The 26,099-nt window shown below is 39.9% G+C and overlaps 1 protein-coding gene across 5 annotated transcripts; it reads right to left on the bottom strand.

The window, feature by feature from the left end:
• Positions 1 to 1,325: 1,325 nt before the first annotated feature.
• LOC115576186 (uncharacterized protein PB18E9.04c-like) lies at positions 1,326 to 25,981 on the bottom strand. Of its 5 annotated transcripts, XM_030408676.1 has the most exons (18): positions 25,886 to 25,981; positions 22,390 to 22,456; positions 22,103 to 22,168; positions 17,405 to 17,455; positions 17,210 to 17,293; positions 16,831 to 16,942; positions 16,589 to 16,621; positions 16,283 to 16,321; positions 14,901 to 14,996; positions 14,201 to 14,293; positions 13,397 to 13,534; positions 11,263 to 11,313; positions 10,611 to 10,637; positions 9,758 to 9,781; positions 8,309 to 8,418; positions 6,519 to 6,572; positions 5,526 to 5,585; positions 1,326 to 5,006 (listed from the first exon to the last, which is right to left on the bottom strand). In XM_030408676.1, the coding sequence occupies exons 2-18, from the start codon at positions 22,426 to 22,428 to the stop codon at positions 4,932 to 4,934; spliced, it is 1,152 nt and encodes a 383-aa protein (XP_030264536.1). In that variant the 5' UTR covers positions 22,429 to 22,456; positions 25,886 to 25,981; the 3' UTR covers positions 1,326 to 4,931. The 5 variants fall into 5 exon arrangements, with proteins under 5 accessions (XP_030264536.1, XP_030264537.1, XP_030264538.1 ...); XM_030408677.1 differs by lacking the exon at positions 11,263 to 11,313; XM_030408678.1 differs by lacking the exon at positions 14,201 to 14,293.
• Positions 25,982 to 26,099: the final 118 nt, after the last annotated feature.

Here is a 26,099-nt window from a genome sequence, read left to right as displayed (position 1 = left end):
GTTTAGATAAATTATTGATGGTGCAGAGAAATGGAACAGCTCAAACAGGTACTCATCAGAGAATGATAAAACATCCAATCAGGGTCTGATAATCTCCGACGGAGATTTCTGCAGAGTATTTGCGCTTCGACATCAACTGGCTCCTCGAGAAATGGACGCGCCATGTCTGCCACTGCCTTCAGTCTGCAGGCTTCAACTTAAGAGCAGGGGAAACTCAGGGTTAATTGAAGCAAACCTGCCAGCGAGCAGGTTAGTTTGATGGCGTATGTTGCCTGCATGGGTAAAACAAGAGTTTCCCTCATCTCAGGGTTGACTAACTCAGGGTTTTCACTAAACCTGCTTTCTGAAACAGGAAACAGGAAAGGACAGGTGAGGTAACAAAAGGAAACTGCTCTTCAGTTTCTCCTGTGTGTTTTTCCTTTTCCATCCTCACTCACCTCACCTGTTCCTGATCTCCTCGTCAGTGTTCCTGTGTAGTCATTGTTCTCCCTCATGTGTTGTGTTGTCAGTTCATTCCGTGATGTTACCTGTCTGTCTAGTTCCATGTTACCCCGGCACCCCTTCTTGGTCCCCCGTCTGGTATGTTTCGGAGTTTGATTTCTTGCTTCACTTTTTGATTAGAACTTTGCTTTTTCTTTGCACTTTGAGCTTTTTAGATGCTACTTTTGTCTTTTTTGACTAGCTTTTTGTGTCTAGAGTCCTTGGTTTTTGTACGCATTCGACTTTTTATATAGTGAAGCTCACTTTTTGTTTCCCCATTTCCTGCCTCATGTGAGTGCATCTGCATTTGGGTCTTCACCTTACTAAAACCGGGACACAACAATGAATTCAGGTCAGCATTCTTTTTGACCTTTGGCTGACGCTGTCGAGTTGCACTGGTGACTTTCAGGAACTAATAATGAACTTGTATTCTCTCAGGAAAGATCTTGAATGCTGGACCTGATTCCCAGCCAGGAAGGCATCAATCAGTGAGATTTGTTGGATTACTAGGCTTCGCTCTGCTGTATGCTCTTTATGTTTAATGTGTTAAAGCCAATATGGGATTTTACAAGACTGTGCAAGAATGTGTGATTTCACTGCTGGGAAATGGTATTATGTGAATTATGAATTTCAATTGAAACTTTATCAGCTACTGTCCCTTACATGGGCTCCATGTAACAATTTGTATGAATGCACATGTATTCCCTTTAATTGGCCATACAGTATTTGAGCAGATTGTAGCATGATGTAAAATTCTCTAAAATTGCCTATACAAGCCTGTGGATGATTTGAGTTGTTTTAAGTTGTTTCACATTTTAGAAAATGAGTTCACTAACAAACAAAACCAGCAAAAAATCTGAACATATGAGGCTTTATTCACAGATTTATATTCATATTATGTCAGAATAATCTGAGGAAGTTTGCAATCACATTACACTTTACACATAATGTTTAACATCAGAATATTTCTTCACATTACAATATACATACATTTAAAAAAAAAAAAATGCAGCATGCATTAAATAATGCAAACAGTGCCCAAGCACAGCTTAGATGTTTAGTGTACTGTTCAAAACATGATGATGGGGAATCCATTTTTATCTCTGAAATACACCGATCAGGTATAACATTATGACCACTGACAGGTGAAGTGAATAACACTGATTATCTGCATCATGGCACCTGTTAGAAGGTGGGATATATAAGCCAGCAAGTGAACATGTTTCCTTCAAAGTTGAAGTGTTGGACGCAGGAAAAATGGGCAAGCGTAGGGATTTGAGCAATAAGACAAGGGCCAAATTGTGATGGCTAGACGACTGGGTCAGAGCATCTCCAAAACTGCAGCTCTTTTGGGGTGTTCCCGGTCTGCAGTGGTCAGTATGGAGCAATGTAAGACGGACGCCTGGTCTGATGAATCATGTTTTTTTTGATTTTCACACCACTTGGATGGCCGGGTGCATCTGTGTCGCTTAGCTGTGGGACACATGGCACCAGGATGCACTATGGGAAGAAAGCAAGCCAGCGGAGGCAGTGTGATGTTTTGGGCAATGTTCTGCTGGGAAACCTTGGGTCCTGCCATCCATGTGGATGTTACCTTGACACGTACCACCTACCTAAGCATTGTTGCAGACCATGTACACCCTTTAATGGAAACGGTATTCCCTGATGGCTGTGGCCTCTTTTTTAGCAGGATAATGTGAAGTGCCACAAAGCAATAATTGTTCAGGAATGGTTTGAGGAGCCCAACAGTGAATTTGAGGTGTTGACTTGGTCTCCAAATTCCCAAGCAAGCATCTGTTGGATGTGCTGGACAAACAAGTCCGATCCACGGAGGTCCCACCTCGAAACTTACAGGACTTAAAGGATCTGCTGCTAACATCTTGGAGCCAGATAACACAGCACACCTTCAGGAGTCTAGTGGAGTCCATGCCCCAACAGGTCAGGGCTGTTTTGGCAGCAAAAGCGGGACCAACACAGGTGGTCATAATGTCCCGCCTGATCGGTGTATAATAATAATAATGCCAAATGAAAAAATATGCACAGATCTTTCCTCCCAAAGTTGACTCTGAATCTATGAGTAGGAAAACATTTCGTCTTTCATGTGGATATATGCAGTAACTCTTGATATGCAGAATTGGTCACATGGAACAATTACAACAAACGTTAACAGTTCACACAGTTAAACCTTCGTGGATCAGTGCAGAGAGTGGAAGCTAGGTAACTCGCCAATTTTGAATGAAGTGACTTTTGAAATTTAGTGATTCTTTTGGTAATTTACAACCTTCATTCTTCCGTACAGGATCCACCCATTGAGCTTAATTTCAGCCAATGAGAACAGTGCTGCCACCAGGGCAGCTCTGCCTCTCACACTTCATTTTATCCACAACTAAACAGTATGCACAAGTACATCAATCCTAGCTATGTGTATAAAAAAAATCCTTGTATACACAGAGAGCGAGACACACTGTGGCAATCCTTTCTGTTAAAAACACCATAAATAAACCAAGTGATTAAAAAAATATAAAAGCAGAGCATCACACTTTTATCGTTTATGCTTAAACCTGGATAAAATGCACTTAAACACCATAAAGAGCCCAAGGCAAGCCGGGCAAGACTGTGATCCCACATTATTCCAAAAATAATGAGAATCAAATGGGGTGTAACACAAAATGTAATGCGGTTATTTTAGGATTACTAAAGGACACGTCCAGGATTTAGAGGCATCTAGGGGTGAGGTTATAGATCATGATCAAATGAATACATCTCATCTCACAAAGTGTTTTGAAAAAAACTCTGGAGCCAGGGTTTGGCTTGTCAGTTGTGGGCTACTGTACAAAACTCTGTTGCTGTGTAAAACATGTTGCACCAGGAGGATCTGCTCCCGCTGGAGATGTAAGAGGCTCCTTCAAAGGTAATGAAAACAGAACAGCCTGTATTTTCATTAATTATCAACAAACTGGCCCTTTTGTAAATGTTATTATTATGGTATTATATAATATCTTTGGATGGCGGAAACAGGTTTAGGTGTGTGTTAGATTGGGTATATTTGAGAGCAATCTAAAACATGTCCACAAAGTATAAGTACATTATGGTTGATCCTCTGTTAACAATATAACATAGAACCTCCTTGTTTGATGCCTGTATTAATGAGAACCTTTCCAGAATTACAAAGTTTTTAAATACCTTTTCACATAAATTGTCGTTATGTTTCTTAGCTACTGAAAAACTGGTTTTGATGTTAAGCTGATTTGTGCCTTTTTACATTTTAATACTGGACAGTAGCTTAACATAGCACTCTCGCTCACTCCCTAAGGCTAATACATTCAAAAATATATTATTATGTCTCCAAAACTCAGCCATAGCTGCATCTCATCTATGCATCTGTCTTGCTAGGTGCATGACTAGCATGTCAACTGTATCTTCATCAAACTCAGAGCATGCAATAAAAAAAATACCAAAAACTGAGCTACCAATGAACACAAGTGCTCTTTACGGGGTCTAGTGCCTGGATTACTTGAGAAACAGCTGCTCTGTCTACTACAGACAGGAAACCCCGAGTCATACAGTCAGCATTGTTTTCACCACCACTCAAACGTTTGCGTATGGCAATAGCGGTGATTTATAAAGCTAAAGAAGACATGCACACATTTGATTGTGTATGTGGACGTTTGAATCCCAGAAGTGAGTGAGTGCACAGACATTATCAATGTGGACATTCAGACTGTAATGTGTCTTGTTATTCATAGCTCGTATATCATGCCGTATAAGAAATGTAACACGATAACTGCATGCAAATTTACAGACTCCCTCCATGTTGAGAAGTGTGAATGTTCTGTGGATCCCAACAACAGGCAGGCGTCCTAACTGGTAATGCTGCCTCTATATATCAAACAATTATATTACACCATAATTGCTTTCGTGCATTATACATAAACGAATAGAGAAAAGAAAGAAACCCTCCTAATAATCTCTGAACCAACATTTCTGTCCGAGTAACTCTGTTGGGCTGGTGAAAACAAGCGTGTGATTGAAACAAATAAAAAGTAGCACAACCCTATATTCATCGGGCTGACGTTGCACTTAACTTCTCTTTTATGCTGCGCTGGGGTAATGCAATACTTCATCCTGATGAGATAAGAATGAAGCGCCGAGTGAAGTGGCATGCTGCAGCTTGATCTCTCTCACTCCTCTTCACATCTGAAGTGAAGCTTCACTTGTTAGTTTATCCTCCTTAATGATGGCCCCAAGTTACTGCAAACCACAGTCATGCAGGTCCCCTGTCCTGTTGCCAGCCAGTGTAGAGCTCATCCTCCTGGCACCCTGAAGCTTTGACACATTCAATAGCTTTGTTGTATCAAGAATATACAGAGGCAGCGTTATGAGTCCTAAATGCACGATTTCACCTTCTCTTTCATGCACCTCGTAGGTAGGTTAAGTTCTGCCAGAAACTCCTACTCTTCATTTCCAACATGACAGCCATTCGGTATGGGCGGTGAATGTGTGGAGATGGAATCCGACTCAGGTGTCTGTGTGAAAAAGAGAGGGAGGGAAATAAATGTTGATCCATAAACAAATCGATTCAAGACGGCCCAGAATTTAAAAATGTCCCGTCTCGTACTGAAAAAAGCACAATGGGGAAATCCGAGCAACCCAGCATAAGAGCTAACAGCCATGCCTCTGTGAGGCTGTCCTTTCGGGCACAGCCTATGTGCTTTGAGCCAAGTCTCAACATGCTCACCATGACATTGTTAACATGCCTGTGCCATGTGTAGCTAGTAACGTTTTCACAATGTCAGTGTGCAAGAATCTGCTGTCCAAAGGTTGTCAAAACATTTCCCTCTAAAGCAGAGGGAAATGTTGCTGCCAGATTTCTTTTCCTCTTTTTTTTTTTTTTCTTTCTTTCTCTATCCCTCACTTTTCCTTTTCCTATTTTTGATTGCAATGTACCTGTACTGTTCTCGGACTGCTGTACTTAAAAAAAAAAGTTGTTCACAAAAAAAAATACAATACTTTTTTATACTTTGTGCATTTATGCTCATAATTACCTTTATTAAATGTGTGGTCTCCACTACATGCCCGTTTACAGTTGCCCTCACTGTGCACAACTGAAAGGGAGAAATAAGTGTTAAACATCCTCATGAAGTCATTTCTATTGAGTGCGTTTTTTTTTTTCTTCCCTACAGGTAGATATGTTGTTAGTGCTGGCAGCAGCTTGAAACAGGGGTTGTGGATTGAAATCCCCAAGGACAGCCAGGTACAGATTACGTTTCCCAACTTTCAAGGAATATACAGTTTTGACTGATTTGTTTCTATGTTCTTGTCATGACCACTTGGTCAGTCAGAGTTACATGACATGTACTACTTGACATACATTTTTCATACAACAAAGTTTCTGTCTAAAGGGTAACTCCACCAATTTCACACATTAAAGTGTGTTTAGAAGGTGATATCTCTGGTTCTGCAGTGTTGATTTTGATGTTCTTTTTTAATTTTTTTTAAAAGTCCAATGATCAGTCCAACAGTGTAATGCCAGACCAGTGGACTGCTTTTCAGAGTTTGGTACCTAGATTACCCAATGTAAATAGCCACTGAGTGACATCACTGGAAGACTTTTTTTCATATATGCAGTAGCGCTGCCCAAGCTAACATCTGTAACACACTTGAATGTGTTACGGATGTTAGCTCTCCATTGCTTACAAAAGCTGTTATTTCTCTGATCACAGGGAAGATTGCTGCAGTGTAGACCATCCCCATTCCTGTCTATTAATAATTAATTGCAGTTAATGTGAGTTTGACTTGTCTGTTGGTTAAACATCACTACAAGATAGTTTCGTCTTTAACCCTTGTGTTAAGATAAACCATCCTGACTGTCCAAGTCTCAGGACTAAAACATAAAAATGGTGATCAGATACAGAACAGTTCCATGAATCATAAATAACAATAGCATGACTAAACAAAAGTGAGTCTAGAATATTACAACATCGGCTCTGGGGGAAGCTGAGGAGGTCCTGCACTAGTATAGTAGTATGTATAGCTACCTCTGTCATTCGTTGAGCTTCTAATGAGGCTCCATCCGACATATAGGTTGCAACCTGGGAAAGAAATGACACATTTCAAGTCTGTGTTAGGTCGACTGCTATTTGCAGCAGAAGCAAAAGTTCATTCAAGGCGAAGTGTTAAACCACCAGACAGCCATTCAAAGAAAATATTTTCAGTGGGTATGAAGTTACTATTCAAACTACTGACCCATTGAGAATGTGCTCTGTGGTGCTGTTTATACTTGGGATTCACATGCAATTTTGGGGATCTGATCTCAATAGAGTGCTTCATGCAGTCCTTAAACCTGGAAATAACTAAGCATTTTTGCACTACCAGTTCCCCTGAACAGGCTTTCGGTTTTAAATAAGAAACATAAAACCTGGCAGTCAATACCCCATGTTGAATTAAAGTATTTACGTATGTGTCTTTAAAAAGTTTGTCTGCCAGTAGCAAACTATTTTAACTCTAACCTAACAACTTGTAGATTCATCAATTTATAGTAAAGTGTGTATATTATAGTTGATGAAGGTTCTCAGTGATCTAGGTAATGGTAATTCTCAGTGCGGTATCATAGGCAACTGGACTTGTTTAATTTCCTTCACCTCTCATCCAACCAGCTTTCGTGTGGGTTATTAGGGCTAGTTGCTAGAACAGTTAAGTAAAATGACCCACTAGTGGCCCTCATGTGGACTCTGAAACTAAGAGTTCACATGTGTCCTTAACGACTCTCTAAGGACACTCCCACGCAGAGTTTGAAAGCGTTCAGCTCACCTCCAGTTAGTTAGAACTGAAGAAGCCTCTTGGATGAGATGTGAAAGGTCGTCAAGAAACAGAAACAGGTCTAGTTGCCTATGATACAGCACCTAGAATGTATAGCAAAGTGTAGCCCCTAACCACTAACTGTTGCTACTTCAATCTGGTGTGCAGCCAGTGGTCCTCTTAACTGCCTCTGCTCAGAGCACTAGAGAATTGAGTTTTTCAACTTTAAAGGATGAGGTTAAATCAAGCTAACAGAGATTTATTCAAGCTCTACAGTTAATAGCCATGATCGCTACAAGGCTAACCAAGTCACTTAGTTATGAAGAAGAGCTGGAGGATTAGCAGAATTTATTCAGTTTATTCAGTTTCAGGGAAAATTGATGACTCTTCAAGTTGAACAATTGTACAGTGAACAGTGAGGCCCCGCAGAAACACTCTAGCTGCATCTATCATTTCTCCAACCTAATGCGTGCCTCATCTGTGGTCTGATGAACAGTCAATTCATCAGAATCAGGTAGGAAAACAATGTTTTATTTGCAAATGGAAATGATGTGCATGTACAGTACCAGCCAAAAGTTTGGACACACCTTCTCATTTATGGTTTTTCCTTATCTTTATTATTTTCTACATTGTGGATCAATACTGAAGACATCCAAACTAAGACCGAACACTCATGTACTTTACAGTACGATGGACTGGTAGTGTACATTTTCATACATGGTGAATTGCCAAGCAGAATCCAATCACAAGCGGTCACTCAAGACACACGTGGAGACATTCTGATGCCAGGTGTGAAGAGACATAACAGTAAAGGTGTCCACTTGTTATCGGATCACCCGAGACACAGGTGTAAAGAGGCCTAAGATCCCTCCAACAGATTGCAATAAAAATCACTTGAATGTCTCGATTTCTTCTGATTATAATACTCTGCTGTACACCTGCCTATCATTTTGCCCACAACACTGCACGGTTGTCGTCCAGCCTACACGGACCGTTACAAAACAACAAACAAGAATTTGCTCATACTCACTGGCTCGTGACTGAACCCCGTGTTTCTCTTGCGTTGATAAAGAAACACCATGAGCGCGGCCATATTGAGGGCTGCGGATATCACTGAAAATATCTTCAGGGCTAAGTTTTCTGGAGAGATCAGAGAGAGGTTCCATGAATGTTACAAAAACAAATAACATCAACACTTCCTCTACAGTACCACAGTACAGGCATCTGGCAGGATGGATGAATTAATCCAGAATCCAACACAATGAGCAGAAAGAACAACACATTGTAACATTCCCATTCTGTTTAATGTATGTTTAACAATAACGTTTCTAACATAATACTGTTGATCGATCAATTTTGTTTGTATGCTTTCCACATTCGACAGCAAACAGGGAAAACAAATGAATAAGTCTAGTCCCGCGCTGCAGTAAATACTGCCTCCAGTAGATTTGTGATGACTCGTGTGTCAACCCCAACCACTCATGTTGTGTGGTTCAACTCAACTGATCTGATCATTTCTGAATCTAGCTTAAATGCTCAAATTATAATTAAGTGAATAAAACTTACCAGTGGCCTCTGAGTTATGATAACGGGGAGATAATGAGGAGACCAATATATATTAGCACAAGGCAAAGATTTTTCCCCAATGCTTTATTTGCATGTACATGTACACAACATATGCCTGTCATGAACATGACAATACAATAGGTTGACATTATTCAAGATGATTTTGTTATGACGACTTGACATTTACCTTACACAGTATGAAGATGGTTTTCTTCCCGGGTTGGGCTCAGCTATAAAGGGGCTCTAGCTCTACGGCTAATAGAATAACAGCAATAGCAGCAGCTAGCTACAGTTAGGGGTTAGCTTGCTCTACTAAAGTGCTCTACTTGCTACTGACATATTAATGACATGTCCAAATTATACCACTGTTTTTGAGGTCAAGAAAAATATTCACACACCTGAAATGGTCTCTTGACAAAAAGTGTCTCTCAATTTCATAATTGGAGCTGATCTGTAGTGTGAATTACAGCTCATTTTGTCTTTGCTAATGTCAAGTTGTCATTGCAAAGTAATCTCAATTTCAACTCTACAACGCTCAGCCTTACATAAACCCCTTCAAACAAGTGCTACCAGTTATTCCATTCAATAACTTCATCTTCACCAATATGAACCATGTCAATTAGCAGGTAGTGTACTGTTTTTTATTTCCCTTTCAAGAAAGTAAATAATGAAAAGCAGTAAAAATAAGTTATAGCTACACATGGATGTGGGTGTTCTACTAAAGCAAATAATGTATTAGGGAAATCCTGCAAAAGTTTCTTCTCTTTGTAACTAAAACCTTAGACTTTTAATCAAACAAATCATGCAGTCTGACCCTTTCACCTTTTTATCCTGCTTTTTGACATTTCAACATATGAACTGTAATATATTTGTATCAACCCCAGTAAACAATTTAATGAAGGGAAAAGCTTACCTTTTTCATTGGTGAGAGGATTTTCTATTGTGGAAAGATGAAAAAAAAAACAAGTTGATTGACTACAACTGCAAACATACAGTGTGAGACAAGTAAACTACAGTCGTGCATTTCTTTCAGTGCAGTGTCTGTTCGAATACGCAAAGGTTAAGGCAACACCGACATGTTACATTACTTATCTCTGAACTGTATAATCATGTCAACCCAAGATGAGGTATCTTCAGTATCTTAAGTATCTACTGGTAACAACTGGAAAACTATGGATTCATACCGTTTATGCACACAGTGTTACATGCAGGACATGCAGACAGAATAGTGATAAATGAATGTAAATGGGTCTGTGTCAATAAACAGAAGAGAAGCAGTAGACTTTACAGGTTAAAATCTAACATGAAACCAAAGGGAAGGAAGCAACTGTGGGCTGCTCTTTGCTGGCGGTGGCAAAGTGTACCAGACGTTTCCTTTGCCAAACAAAATTTAGTTTTTTATTTCCTTTTCAAGAAAGTAAAAAATAATGAAAAGCAGTAAAAATAAGTTATAGCTACACATGGATGTGGGTGTTCTTCTACTAAAGCACTGACGTAGCAAAACAATAGTTTTCAGTCTTGTTAACTCTCCAACTTAATCACATGACAACAAAATGAACTGCCAACATTAACGACAAATAATGTATTAGGGAAATCCTGCAAAAGTTTCTTCTCTTTGTAACTAAAACCTTAAGCTTTTAATCAAACAAATTATGCCGTCTGACCCTTTCACCTTTTTATCCTGCTTTTTGACATTTCAACATATCATGAACTGTAATATATTTGTATCAACCCCAGTAAACAATTTAATGAAGGGAAAAGCTTACCTTTTACATTGGCGAGAGGATTTTCTACTGTGGAAAGATGAAAAAAAAAACAAGTTGATCGACTACAACTGCAAACATACAGTGTGAGACAAGTAAACTACAGTCGTGCATTTCTTTCAGTGCAGTGTCTGTTCGAATACGCAAAGGTTAAGGCAACACCGACATGTTACATTACTTATCTCTGAACTGTATAATCATGTCAACCCAAGATGAGGTATCTTCAGTAACAACTGGAAAACCATGGATTCATACCGTTTATGCACACAGTGTTACATGCAGGACATGCAGACAGAATAGTGATAAATGAATGTAAATGGGTCTGTGTCAACAAACAGAAGAGAAGCAGTAGACTTTACAGGTTAAAATCTAACATGAAACCAAAGGGAAGGAAGCAACTGTGGGCTGCTCTTTGCTGGCGGTGGCAAAGTGTACCAGACGTTTCCTTTGCCAAACAAAATGTTGTCCTCAGTCTTGTAAGACCAGAAGGTGCAGTTAAAAAATACTTTCGGTTTGAGCATAAATCGCAGCTTTGTGTTAGTTTTTGAGTGCTGTATGGTTTCGTTGTTCGGCTTGTGGCAACTAAAAATGTGCTTGGACAAGCCTCACAAATTAAAGACGCATGCTCTCCGTTCCTACTTGAAGACAGACAGACCTGGAGCATGAGGGCCGGTGGGTTTGCTTGTCTGTTTAGCTTTCTTTCCTCCTATAAAGAACACAGAGCAGCTTCCCTGAACTTCTGTATGGAAAGCGTTGTGCCAAATCATGTTACAATTATTGTAATAATCACCTGCATTTTAATATGCTGATAGCACTAATTTAGCCCTTCAGTTAAATCAGTGGATCCCAAAACAGCGTAGTGGGACCCAGAGGTTCCTTGTGAGGTAAACGTGCTCAGGCCCGGTTCTGGCCGACGCAATATGAGTGAAGGCCAGCGGGGAGACTGAGGTGGAGGGACAACTGGGGTCTGTTTCACAAAGCAGGTTCAACAAACTCTGAGTCTAACCCTGAACTCTGAGTTGATCTACTCTGAGATAGGAAACTCTGAGTTTTCGGTTCCAGAACAGCTGATTTGAGTTAGTTTGATCAACTCGGAGTAGTTTAACCTGGAGTTAAGCATGTGCACCACAAGTATAAAAAGACAGCATCAATGGAGCCCCGATTCGACGAGTCACCATGGCAACAGGGAAGAGGAGGGCTACGTTTTTCACCCCACTGAAATTGGAAATATTAATGCGCTCATACGGTGAGTTTGAGCACGTTTTTAAAAGAAAGTGTAACACCGCTGCAGCAGCAAAAGTGAGGGAGACGGCGTGGGAGAACATCGGTGCTCGGGTCAATGCGTAAGTTTAAATGTAGCCTAGTCCTTTGAAATCACAATAATATTACAGGGGGAAACTGCTTGAGTGGTAGCCTATTAATTTATTTCATTTAGGTGCAAACCTGAGGGGGAGAAGTGCACTTGGCTGCAGCTTAAGATGAAACATAAAAACATTAGACCTCGGCATAATCTCATGGGGGTACCTCATTTTGATCATGTTTTACATAAAATAAATATTAAGTGGCTGTTTGACTGTACAGTTGTTTTATCCCCAACATAATGCTGTTTTCACACATATAAATGTCTTCTCATCTATATCATGTTCTGTTAAATAATTAAGCCTATTTAAACTAACACAGACTTCTACTCAGCCAACAGAAAGAAAGCAGATGCCCGTAAAACGGGTGGTGGCCGAGCACCGCCACCTCTAACGGAGGCAGAGGAGCTGAAAATGATAAAGATGGGTAGTAGCCGTTTCAGGGCGAGGCACACTTTTCTGACCACTCTGCATACAGTTGCCTTGCTCAAGTGCTCTGCATCTCTGACGTTGTATAAAAAAAACTCCCATTTGCAAAAAAATGCAGCGCAACACACAATATCTGCTGGGATGTGAGAGCATGACTTTGGTTGGTAATGTTGGAAATGTAAGGACGGATCAGGTTGTGTATGTAAATGATGGACTGTGACGTAAAACAGTACCGCTCAAAAAGATAATTGTCTGGAAATGCAAGAACATCTATGCGCGGTCTGATAATCATCTCCCGACGAATATTTAATTCTCTGCGCATTAATGCTGCACCTTCATCCACGGGATCATTATCAAAAGGACATGCCATGGTAGTGAAAATAGTCGCCACCTAATATAACTTCTAATGTAGGCCTACTGACTGATTTTTGCAATGATCAATGAGAACTATACTACGCCAAAACTCGCCTGCTGACATAATGAATGAGGAAATCAAATACCGTGTGTGGCTGAAAGAGGGCGGAGACAGAGAGAAACTCGAGGTTTGTTGAGAAAAACCTGGTCCCGACCAGGTTAGGTTCAGAGAGTATGTTACCATGGTAACTGACCGAGAGCTTAAGTTACCTCTCTCTGTTAAACAGGCTAGAGTTACCCCTCTTTCTCTGGTTTGAGTTACCTCCCTTTGTGAAACTGAAAACTCAGAGTTTCCCTCATTTCAGGGTTAACAGACTCAGAGTTTTCACTAAACCTGCTTTGTGAAACGGACCCCTGCGCTTTAGAATGGTATGGAGAAACTGGGCCAAGTGTAAGTGCGCCCTAAAAAAGCTGTTAGCATGGTTAGCCCTGAACTGTGTCTGATTTGAGAAGGTTTGAGAACCACTGAGTTAGACTAAAGATCAGAAGCTATGTCTGAGTACATTATTTGAATTAAAGAAATCTGCAGTTAACCAGTTAACCAAACTAATATTTTAATATGCCCATTTAGAGTTCAATTTAGCTTACCCTTGACCAAGTCTGTGGATGGGGTTGATGGTGTCACTTCTGGTGTTGGTGTCATTGTGGGTGTCACCAGTCTAGTTGCTGATGTTGTTCTTTTTGGCTGTGTTGTTGTTAGCGGCAATGTTGTTGATCTATTTAACCCTGCAAGCAGGCAGTCAGTCAGTTAGCAATAGAATCTTACAGTATAGACTGATGCAGAAATACTATGTTATTATTAATATGAGTAGACTTTGAAAGGCAGTATTCAAAGGTACAGAAAACTAAAACATGTTGAATTTGTTATGTTTGAATTGTGTCGGTGGACATTTGGTCTTTCTATTACTTAATTCTTTGACTTTTAGAGTCTTGACTTATTTTCATAAAAAACCTAAAGAGCTCATTTCAAATGACATGAAAAATGTATCTGTTTTTATTACTATCTTGAGCCAAAACTGGACACCACAAAAATGGATTGGTAAACGGTTTAGTGCAGGTTGGTTAACATTAGAAAGAAAGTGTTCACAGTGGCACAATCATACTGAGGTAAGATTGTGTGTGAGAAAAAGGGGTCAATTAATCCCAGGGTCAATCTTTGCCAATTACAGAATTAATTACCACTCTGGTCATGGGTTTCATACACTAAAAAAATCTGAAAGGAAAATATATAGGATCTGAGGTTTTGATTTATGTCTGATTTGTGGTCAGTCACATAAAAATGTTTGAGAACCACTGAGTTGTGTTTGAGTACATTATTTGAATTAAAGAAATCTGCAGTTCACCATAAGACTAGTATTTCAATATGCCAACGTGAAGTTTAATTTAGCTTACCAGTGATCTGTGTGAAGTTTGTTGTTGGTGGTAGTTCTGTTGTTGTCCATGTGGGTGTCACCTCTGTTCTTTCTGGCAGTGTTGTTGGTGTTGCTGATGCAGAAATACTATATTATTAATATTGGTAGACTTTGAAAGGCAGTATTCAAAGGTACAGGAAACTAAAACATGCTGAATGTGTTACTACATGTTTTAATTGTGTTGGTGGAAATTCCATTACTTAATTCTTTAACTTTCTGAGTCTTGATTTTTTAAATTAAAAATCTGCTCATTTTAAATGACATGAAATATGTATCTGTTTTTATTACTATCTTGAGCCAAAACTGGACACCACAAAAATGGATTGGTAAATGGTTTAGTGCAGGTTGGTTAACATTAGAAAGAAAGTGTTCACAGTGGCACAATCATACTGAGGTAAGATTGTGTGTGAGAAAAAGGGGTCATTTAATCCCAGGGTCAATCTTAGCCAATTACAGAATTAATTACCACTCTGGTCATGGGTTTCATACACTAAAAAAAATCTGAAAGGAAAATATATAGGATCTGAGGTTTTGATTTATGTCTGATTTGTGGTCAGTCACATAAAAATGTTTGAGAACCACTGAGTTGTGTTTGAGTACATTATTTGAATTAAAGAAATCTGCAGTTCACCATAAGACTAGTATTTCAATATGCCAACGTGAAGTTTAATTTAGCTTACCAGTGATCTGTGTGAAGTTTGTTGTTGTTGGTGGTAGTTCTGTTGTTGTCCATGTGGGTGTCACCTCTGTTCTTTCTGGCAGTGTTGTTGGTGTCGCTGATGCAGAAATACTATATTATTAATATTGGTAGACTTTGAAAGGCAGTATTCAAAGGTACAGGAAACTAAAACATGCTGAATGTGTTACTAAATGTTTTAATTGTGTTGGTGGAAATTCAATTTCTTAATTCTTTAACTTTTTGAGTCTTGATTTTTTTTTTATTAAAAATCTGCAGGGCTAATTTTAAATGACATGAAATATGTATCTGAAAGTATTACTATCTTTAGCCAAAACTGGACACCACCAAAATGGTTTGGTAAACTGTTTAGTGCAGAAAAGGTGTTGTGAAGCTTAGCAACAGGTGAGCTTTTTTTTTCCAAATACAATGTGAAACGGTAGAGATATTAGCATATTTTACTGTTAAAGCTGTAGATTGTGCCATATTGTTCCATCATGTATGACTTACTCTGTGAATTTGTTGCTATGTGTTTTTGCTACTGAGCCTGTTTGTCTGAAATTGCATCTGAACTCGTGCTTGTGCTCTTTTTCCTTCTTTTGCTCAGATTCTCCAGCGTCTCCCTGCTCAGCTCTTAGCGTCTCTGGCCTGTCTGAAAACTCTCACCGTCATCCTCTGACCAGGCCATCCAACCTTCCTGCCCTCCCGTTTCACTACTTAACATTTGTTTGTTAGGTAAACACCGTTGGACTGTTTCTCTGCCTTTGGTATCTCCATTTTGGGTCAACATAAAAAACCCAACCTCACATCAATTAATCTATCTGCATTTTAGCAACTGGCAGTTGGCTATGATACAGCACTTAGAATGACCTTGACCTGGATGACTGAGAACGTTAGCTAGCTAATGGTGGGCAGTTGCCTACAGTATGCTTGGTACATATTGTTGAATTTAGCTATTGTTTGATTTCCAAAACAAACAGCTGTCAGAGTTCTTAAACAGAGGTAAACAAAACAATTATTTTGGAGCCGAAAAATGCTTTAAAATTATTAATTCAGAGTCATAATAAAGTCTTAAAGGAAAATATATATTTTTATTCTGCACCTTTCTACAAGCTCTGCACATGTATTATTTTATAATTATAATCATTATTGTTATTATCATCATTATTTCACAGTAAAAATACAAATGTCTACATAAACGTTTTATCATTATGACCATAAAAGATTAAGCTTAAGGTTACATATGTATCCATGGTTCTCTGTACATTTGGAATATGTCACTGGTTGGGGATAAGGAGAACTACTCTTTAAGCATGATTTCTGGGATTTCAAATTCACAGCACCAACATGCACCTCAAGCACTTCTAAATCGAAGGTGTGACTGACCTGTAGATGGTCCTCCTGAAAGGAGCTTGCATGTAATATCTGAAGAAAAGATTTAATAATCAAGATTACATTAGTGAAGGGCATGAACTGTAAAAGCAACAAACTGTAAAATCACTCAAACATGTGCGGTTAAATCAAAATAAACTGTGCATCGTTTTGTTCCAGGCAATCACACATCTACACAGACAAAATACAATCACACACATGCATGAACACACACACACACGCACACATACACACAGAAACCCTTTTCAACAAACATCACATACCACAGCCGTAAACTCACAATGCAGCATGTATACTCACCATACTCGCAGTGTTTATCTTCGATGTTGGCACCTGTGACAAAAGAAAAGCAAATTATGAATTCATGAATGGTGCCATTCTAACAACACTTTGGTGTTCAGCTTTGTACTGTTTTTACTGCAAAATGAAAAAAATACTACAGCAGGTATTCTCAGACAAACAGTTGTTGTTGAATCTCCCAGTTGCGAGTGTTTTAGCTGCTTACTTTGCAGCAGTATCAGCAGCATCAGTATGAGTAATACCTTGATATTTGCGGTTGATAGTTGCAATCGTCAAGCACATGAAATTATAGAAAGGGATAGTCCCAGAAGTGTTCCTTTTACACTTTTCACTGGGTATGACCTTCCTTATTTCCTGTGGAGGAAAAGGAAACCGCTGGTTTATCACAACATTCAATAGCTTGGCCTTCACTTTAAAGGTCCCATTTGTAAAAAAAATAATGAATACAAGAAGAACTTTCATTCATTATGTATATGGGATTGTACCATCCATATATGATACCATCCCAATATATCAGTACTTGACGAGTGGGGACTGAGACTCAAAAATGTACTTTTCTCACAAATAGGACCTTTAACAAGGGATGAAAGGTGAGACATAGAACCTCGTCTGTTTACTCACTTTCTTGAAGCAGTCTCGAAGTATGAACCATGCATTCGTATTGTTTTCTACAGCTTCTTTCTCCAAAGTACACTCCGCTATGTCCTGCATTGAAAAGTGTGAACTTTCAACACAGTACAGTTCTCATGAAACAAAATGCATTTACAATCAATGAATCTCAATGGATCACTTTTGCTCTTTGCTTTAACAAGTTACCTTGGGATCATCTGTTTCAACGAGGGTGAAGAACTGTGTCAGGTTTCCTCCCTTGAAAGTGGAACAGAAGACAAACGGATGATATCAGTCATTAATATCTAGTTTATCATTACTTAAAGCAGCAACAAACAACTTTCATTTTGTGTTTTTTCTGGCTGCATCTGAGGACAAAAATGCTATGAACACCACCACTTCCTACCTCCTGTCATTAACACAAGACATTTTTACTTTCTGTCTTTTTAGACACAGCTGTTTGCAGGATACATAGCACCTATTTGTGGCTATGAAAGATTCATAATATGACAGTGGTGTACCGAAGCAAACTTTGTTTTAGCAATATTACCATTCATCTGTCCGGCTTACATGCAACCCTATGGCTAACAGATTCAGTTACTTTGTAATAAAAAAAGTTTTGTCTTTTTTTTTAAAAAAAAAAGACAAAACTAATGTTACATTTTCACAATCATAAGTCAAGAGCACAATATAGCTCTGTAGCAAGGCCAACTTGAAATACCTTACAAGCTAGTTGTTCCGCTGCCCTACCAACAGACCTCAGAGCATTCACTCAACTCATCCTTAAACCGTCTCCTCACTATCTCAACATTCAGATTCTGACCCCGTAACAGGCATTTATTTATTTATTTATTTATTTATTTATTTATTTATGTTGTTTATTTCGGGCATGTCAATTCATAAGCATCACATTTCATCATTGTTCAAATAATACAACACACATGGCCGAAAGGGAAAAGCGGGAGAAGCCAAAGCTTATCAAGTCCCGCCCCCATTACCCACAGGATAAAATCTTCATCCTGATCCTTTCTTGTCTTTTGCAATTTACTTTTTTCTTTTCTTCTCTTTTTTTCTTTTGTTATGACCTTTGACAAAACATATTACAGCAGTAGCATACAGAGCTGAATTCAAGCTCTAGACAGTACATACAGATTACATGTGTGTCTGCACATGTGTCCATATTAGTCCATCATGAGTGAACAACAGTCTCATCTTATGGCCTCATCTTATAGCCAGGCTTGCCACAAAGTCAGAATATCCAATTGAGAGAGAGCAAAAGTCCAGTGTATTTATTATTTGTTGAGATGGTGTTGGGATGGTGTAAGAGCCCTTTAATGCATTTTCATGTTATTCATCAGTCTCCTCTGCAGCTTTTATCGCTGCTAGCTTCGCCATGTCCTCCCGATTGGTGGCTACATCAACTTGCATCTGTATCACGAAGTCGCGGATTGTTGAGATGTCAGAGCGTATCCGGACCACAGCACTCCGAGTATTGGCGTTGTCCGCCCTCGCACTGGTCTGCTCAGTAGCGATCTTTCTCATTTTCCAATATTGCATAAAGATTCCAAATCCCAAAGCGATCGTTCCAATTGTCATGAACGTGAACATGTACACGTCCTCGACATCTTCCACATCCAGTGCGGCAAGGCAGAGGACTCTCCAATTTTCCCAACCATCCTTAACGTAGCCGGACATAAAGGTCCCGTCCGGGCATGTCGGTTCACCAGAATCCGCACGCCGTGTTGAGAACACTCTGTCGATGGCATTCATTGACCAGCTCAGCAACTCCATCGTGGATTGATCGATTGGTTGATTGGTTAAGAACGTAGTTGGACAATATTAGACAAATCTCAATCGAATGACTGTTGTGTGCCGATTTACAGGGTTGAGTCCTTCACAGCTCAGAAGAACTTGTGATAACTCACAATAGTGGCACAGTGTTCGTACCTAAGTTGTCTCACATTGTTGATACACATTATAACAACATCCTGCCATGTACAACTGGCATTGGCCTTGGACCATACAATTTTCTCAGGTTCAACTTATTGTTTGGGTACAGAATGGTATTTGTTATGCTCACATGCCGTCTCAACAAAGTGTCTGCACAGTGTCTGTTGATTCTTGCCTCTGACCTTTATCAACCCTCCTGTATTGATCTGTACTGATCAACGATTGAATGTACATACTTTTTTTTGAAGCCACTTAGTGTTGCTGATTTTTTGACATCTTCTTCTAGCACATTCCATTGTTTAACACCTTTGACCGATAAAGAAAAGGATTTTAACGTAGTTCGTACTTTACTTTGCCTGAAAATCATGTTCCCTCTGAGATTGTGTCTCTCTTCTCTGTCTAGGAAGAGTATTTGCAAATTATGAGGGAGGCTTTTGTTAGCAGCTTTGTACATCATTTGTAGTGTGCGATAGTTTATTAAGTCATATAGTTTAAGTATTCTTGATTCAATAAATAACTGATTTGTGTGTGCCCTATAGTTGGCATAATGTAAGATTCTCAGAGCTCTTTTTTGGAGTATTAACAAAGGCTGTGTGGAGCCTTTATATGTGTGTCCCCACACCTCTGCACAGTATTGCAGGTGTGGAGAGACGAGTGCACAGTACAACAGGTGAAGTGCTTTTTGATTTAATATTTTTTGTGCTTTCCAGAGTATGGACACACTCCTGGCCAACTTCCTTTTTAGCTGACTTAACATGTCGTCGATGATTACTCCCAGTACTTTGTTCTCATGTACCCTTTCAATATTCACTCCGTTTACTTGAATGTTAGTACTGTTGTTGCAGCCTTTTTTCCCATATAGCATGTATTTAGTTTTCTCAAGATTTAATGATAATTTATTTATATTAAACCACACATGAAGTTTGGCCATTTCGTGATTTACTGTTTCCACAAGTTGGTTCAGGTTTGTCCTAGAACAGAAAATATTTGTATCATCTGCAAATAATATTAATTTCAGAATATTTGACACTTTGCATATATCATTTATATATAGTATAAACAGCTTTGGACCCAGAACTGACCCCTGTGGGACCCCACGGACTATGTCCAAGCTAGTCGATGTGTTATCACCCATTTTGACATATTGGGATCTCTTGTGTAGATAGCTCTTGACCCACTGCAGTGCTACACCTCTGATGCCATATCTCTCCAGTTTAGCTATTAAGATATCATGATTAACGGTGTCAAATGCTTTTTTCAGGTCTATGAAAATTCCTATTGAATGTTGTTTTTGGTCAATAGCGTCAGTAATGATTTCCACAGACTCTGTTAGAGCAAAGGCAGTCGAGTGGTTCCTTCTGAATCCATATTGGCTGTCATATAGCAATTTGTGTTTGTTGATGAAGTTATCTAGCCTATTGTTGAATAGCTTCTCTAGGATTTTCGACAGTTGTGGCAGTATTGAGATTGGTCTGTAATGAGTAAACTCGTGTGTGTCACCATTCTTAAACATTGGCACAACTTTGGCAACTTTCATTTTAGTGGGAAATATCCCAGTTTGAAATGACAGATTAAAAATGTATGTTAGTGGTGAAATAATTCCGTCTAATACTTTCTTAATTAGCCTCATGTCGAAGTCATCAACATTAGTGGAAGTTTTTGTTACGCAGTCATTGACCAGATGTCTAATCTCTGTGTCCTTCACTGGTGTGAGAAACATTGAGCTGGGAGGTCTGTCTCCATCCTTATCAAAGTGGTCCCAGTGTAGGGGTGAGTCAGGAATGTCCTTGGCTAGCTCTGGCATTAAGAATAACGACAAAAACTTTACAGAGATTGTCGATCTTCATGACGATGTTCTAATTTGCTATAAGGGCATCAGTGTTAAATTAAAAGTGTTTTTAGTACATTGATGGTCCATTATCATAACTGCTGTGTTCCCAATCAGAATTAAATGCTGTGGAAAGGTTAAATAAACGTAGTCTTGTCGAGCAGTGGGCTTCAGAGGTTTGCCAGATATTAATAGATTACCGTAATTTCCGGACTACAAGCCGCTACTTTTTTCCCACACTTTGAACCATGCGGCCTTTACTATGATGCGGCTATTCTATAGATTTCTACGGGCTAACGGCCTCCAGGGGGCGCATTAGCAGGAAGCGCAAGAGCGAGACAGACAGGTGGAAGAGATAATGCACCGAGGAAGACGCTAGTTTGTGTTTTGAACAGTCATTTTGCGCATCATGCACACACCCTCATCATAGAAAACACAGGAAGAAATGCATATGATGCAGCTTTTAAGTTAAAGGCAATTGATCCAGCTGTCGAAGAGGGAAATAGAGCTGCTGCACGTAAGCTTGGCATCAATGGATCGATGGTGAGAGACGTTGGAGACGGCAGCGTGAAGAACTGACTCAGTGCAAAAAGACGACAAAAGCTTTCAGAGGTAATTAAAGCAGATTGCCCGAACTTCAAAACGTTTTTGCATGTTTTTTCTTTTTAAAATTAGTTGGTGCGGCTTATATTCAGGTGCGCTCAATAGTCCAGAATTTACGGTAGTTTGGTTATTGGGTCTTTCTAAGAGAAGAATCAAATTAGCTTGGGAAGTATTGTGAGATACAGTAACAATAATTTGGTTTGGGTCTTTGGTTTTTGAAAAACTTATGTCACAAGCTGCTTTTTTTGAGTCATTATTTTGACAATGTAGCAAATTTTTATCCGGTGTGTGTAGAATTAGCAGTTTCTTTCTTCAGTTCCCAAACTAGCAGCATCGAAAAGGTGACAGAGGCAAACAGCTCGTCCTGTTAGAGACACCCTGATAAAAAAGCTATTCCGACACACAGCTGTTACAGCCAAACCTCTGAGAAAGGTCAGAGAAGGAGACTTTGTGGCCATCACTTTTTCATTTTGCCAATGTCTCGCAAACAATAGGAAAAAGATAGAAAGAAAAAACATTTTTACCCATGCGTCCACTTTGAGGTATTCCGCACATCCCCCATATGACAGGTCGATCGTGCTCAGGAGCACCTGGCAGACAAAAAATAAACAGCAGCATTCGAGGTTTGTTTGAATCGGTTTATAGATTATTCAAATGACTTCAGTGCACTTCATTCCTTGGTTGTATTAGACTGCACATTATACATCGTCTCCGTGCTCCGGATCTCATCATTTTAGATTCAAACTCCGGGCTAAAAGTCGGAGCAACAAGCTGCTAAGTTCACAAGACATGCTGCACAGGGTTCACTTACTAGGAGAAAGAGTCGGGCTTTGCGTTTCCATGATGTCATGCTGCCACTGTGACCATCCAGACTCACACTGGAGAAGAGAGCAAAAGACAACAGAAAATAAAAGAGAGGTAAGGGAAAAAGAATAAAAGAGGAGGAAAAAGAAAAAGTCAGTCCCCATTCCGACCGACATCTCTGTTCCGCCCTTTTTGTTCCGTGTCGTTTCACCTCTTCACTGATAAAAAAAAAAAGATGAGAGCAGCAGAGAGATGTATTGTGGAGAGGTTTTTGGGCATGCTGTTATCTGTCATCTCTCACACAAACCTGATCTCAAACAGCAGCTCGCAACAACGAAAAGTTACTATTGTCTATTTAGGGAAAGGCATCCCATAATAAAACCAAGTAACACAGTAACCCATATGAAAGTACTCAGTGGCCTGTTGGATGGGTGTTCTGGTCATGGATTCAGATTAAACAGCTGCTGACTATTCCAGGCCCATTCTAATGGGGCTTGTTTGATTCAGCCATTAGACTCAGCCACAGACACTACAGTGGGAAAGTCTGAGCAGCTCAGCATTGATCTGAAAGAGTGCATCACTGATTTGACCAAGCCAGGAACGTCGCTTGGAGCCATTTAAAAGCAGTGACAGGTACTAAATCAACAGTATGTAAGTATAAGTGCACGGCCCAGCTGTGTCACTGCACACGATCAGGAAGAGAACACTAACTATCACCTGCTGAGTTAACAAAAAAACACCAGAAAGCAAGTTAGAAGCTGCTGGAAGAGCAGTCAAGTGTGTTACACATCAGCGTGAGCTGAGAGGCTGCTGCGCAAGAAAGAAGCTCTTGTTCCAGATGCAGCGCCTTAACTGTCCTGACTGATTACATTCCAGTTTCATATTGCACACGCACAATCCGACTGTTTACATATTGCCCATGCATAATTTTGCACGGCTCACATTTGCACTGTTTCATTATTGTTATTGTTGTTGTATATATTCCTTTTTACAGTGTTGGCATTCTGTGGACAGCAAAAGGAAGCATTTCATTGTACAGGGAAACATGTTTCCTTACTGTGCGTGCGACATTAAAAACTTTGAATCTTGAATCCTAAAACTCAACGGAAGTGTGCTGCTGATAACAAAGAAAGAAAAAAAAGGTATCCACCTATCCTAACTTGAACCACATGGGGGAACAAAGACTGTTCTGAGGAAACAGGTCTGCGCCAGGAAACCGACAAATTGAGTTAAACAAAAGCAATGGAGGTGAAGACTGACGTTCCAATTTCAAAGTGGATTTACACTTTTGCCCGTGACTGCACGGCCCGCTTCGCCCGCACACTCTCCAACTCACTGATTTGATGCTCTGACTGAATGTGAAAGTTATTGTGACTGTTACTGTGCTGGGGCGTCATGTTCGTACACGAGTGCACAGAGCAGGACAGGACTCCGCCTCTCCTCACCTCAGCTGGGTGGATCATCAGAGCATGTTGTACTTACACCATGCCTGTACAACACAATTTACCAAAAAAAAAAACTCTTAGACAGTACAAGATAAACAATAAACTCTGAGAATAAACAGTAGAAAATAAACTCTTAGTTTCAGAGTAAATCAGAGTGTGTACAAAAATGGATAAACGATTATATGAATTTACTTTTACCTTTACAAAAACATGAATGAATATACCTTTTGATGTTTCTTTATATCTATAGTTGAGGCTTAAAATGATGACATGCATACACAAGTGTGCAGATTTCACATATCTCCACAAAGCAATGCAACAACATGCACATGTTAAATCAAAAATATAGCGGGACGACATTCATTTTGCCAAAATGCATCGGGCTGTGCGTCAGGTTGCACTATGGGCAGCCCCTGCTGATGAAATCAGTACGTAATAGCACATAGTTTAACACATTTGCTTTTACTGTATATATAGCAATACGTTGGTGGTTCACAACACCCATGCTGCCTGTGGGGTGCAAGTTCATGGAACATTTCCTAACACCCGCTGGCATTCCAGCAAAGATCTGCATCATAAACATCATCCTGTCTCTGTCTCTGATGCAGCTACACTGAGCCCACTATGACACACACACACACACACACACACACACACACACACACACACACACAAACTCTCTCTGTCCTATGACACTACTGGAACTGTTACAAACAGTTGAACTCAACACAAAAGAAACAGATATCATTTTTATTCCCCACATCGTTGTTCTTCTTCTTTCCTACATTACTGACGAGGCAGCTTTGAGTGACAATCAATCAGATTACATGCGGCTTCCTCTGGCAGCACAAAGGATGTTATACTAGCCTGATTTGATCACATACGCAGCTGTAAAATTGGTCGAGTCGCCCTGTGATGTTAAATGCAATCCAAACAAACATGTGGCAGCAAACTTTGATGTTTTTAATATCATTTTTTATATGTAATGATTAATCTTGAGCCAAATTGTCACAAATGATTCCCATGTTGTCGTGACTTTTTCTGAGGGTGTTTCATACTAGAAAGTTTCCAAACTCCAAGTTGACGACCGCAAATGAGCCCTAATGTGCAACAGTGCAAAACTCAAAGATACTCAGTTTACACTGATGTAACCAGAGGCAAGCAGCAAATCCTCTCACTTAAGAAGTCGGAACCAGAAATGAGTCAAATGATGATGATTTTTTAAATTCAGATTATTTCCATAGTCACAGTTGTAAGCACTTGACAATGTAAATATACTTTTATAACTGAAATTATTATTATTATTATTATTATTATTATTATGTTATAGATCAATAATGGAGAAACAATCACTTGAGAAAACAAACATCAGACTTTACAGTGTCAAAAATATTGACATCTGACAATTTGAGCTATGTGTCATATCTAGCAAAATGCATTCAAATCCAATGCATTGGATATTTTTGGGGCCACATATTGGTTTACAAGCGCCTCGCCTTAATGCAGACGCCCCAAATGCAGGAGCGCTGTTAAACAATGTGTTCATAGAAAGGCAATTTACGATTTGAGGAAGGAAGGAAGGAATAAAGGAAGGGAGGAAAGGACAGTTATTGACCCCAAACGAGAAAACGACACACGGGCATGCAGAGGGCCAATGCAGAGCATGCCCTGCCAAGCGGGCCACAGAGCACCCGAACACACACAACCACACACACACACACACACACACACACACACACACACACACACACAATGTAAAGCTCTGTCATTCCTGTCCCTGCAAATCGCACTCCAACGTCACTCTATGTACGTGCCTAGCTCACACTGCAGCCCCTGGCAGCGGCGCGCAGGTCTCAGGTCGGCTTCAGTTTAAAGCGTTAGCAGAGAACATCAAGCCACTTCTCTACGCGGCGTCACGAGGTGCGGCCTGATCCATGTCTAATCATAATCTCATATATAGTTTTGCGATTTCTGATTGTTGCGTCTGTCTCAGAGGAATAAAGGCAGCTCGGTCAGGCTCCCGATCGAGCCAAGTGGTAACTGTTGCATTGCTCCTACCGTGCTGATCCGATGCCGGCGCTGCTCTGCTCAGAGTGTGTGGCGCACTCATCCTCTGTCTGTGAATTTTACTTTCGCTTTCTGATTTACTTTATGTACTCTTTCCCCCCCCCCCGCCGCCGCCGCCCCGGCCCCCCTCGCCTTTCGGCCCTCACAAATGATCTCACCCCCGGAATTTCCAAACACATTCGAAGCATCTAACCGACTTAAAAAT

Source organism: Sparus aurata, chromosome 23, assembly GCF_900880675.1.
Source record: "Sparus aurata chromosome 23, fSpaAur1.1, whole genome shotgun sequence".
In the NCBI taxonomy this organism is placed as follows: domain Eukaryota; kingdom Metazoa; phylum Chordata; class Actinopteri; order Spariformes; family Sparidae; genus Sparus; species Sparus aurata.
The sequence above is the reverse complement of the archived record's forward strand: the minus strand, read 5'-3'. Positions and strand labels throughout refer to the sequence as shown.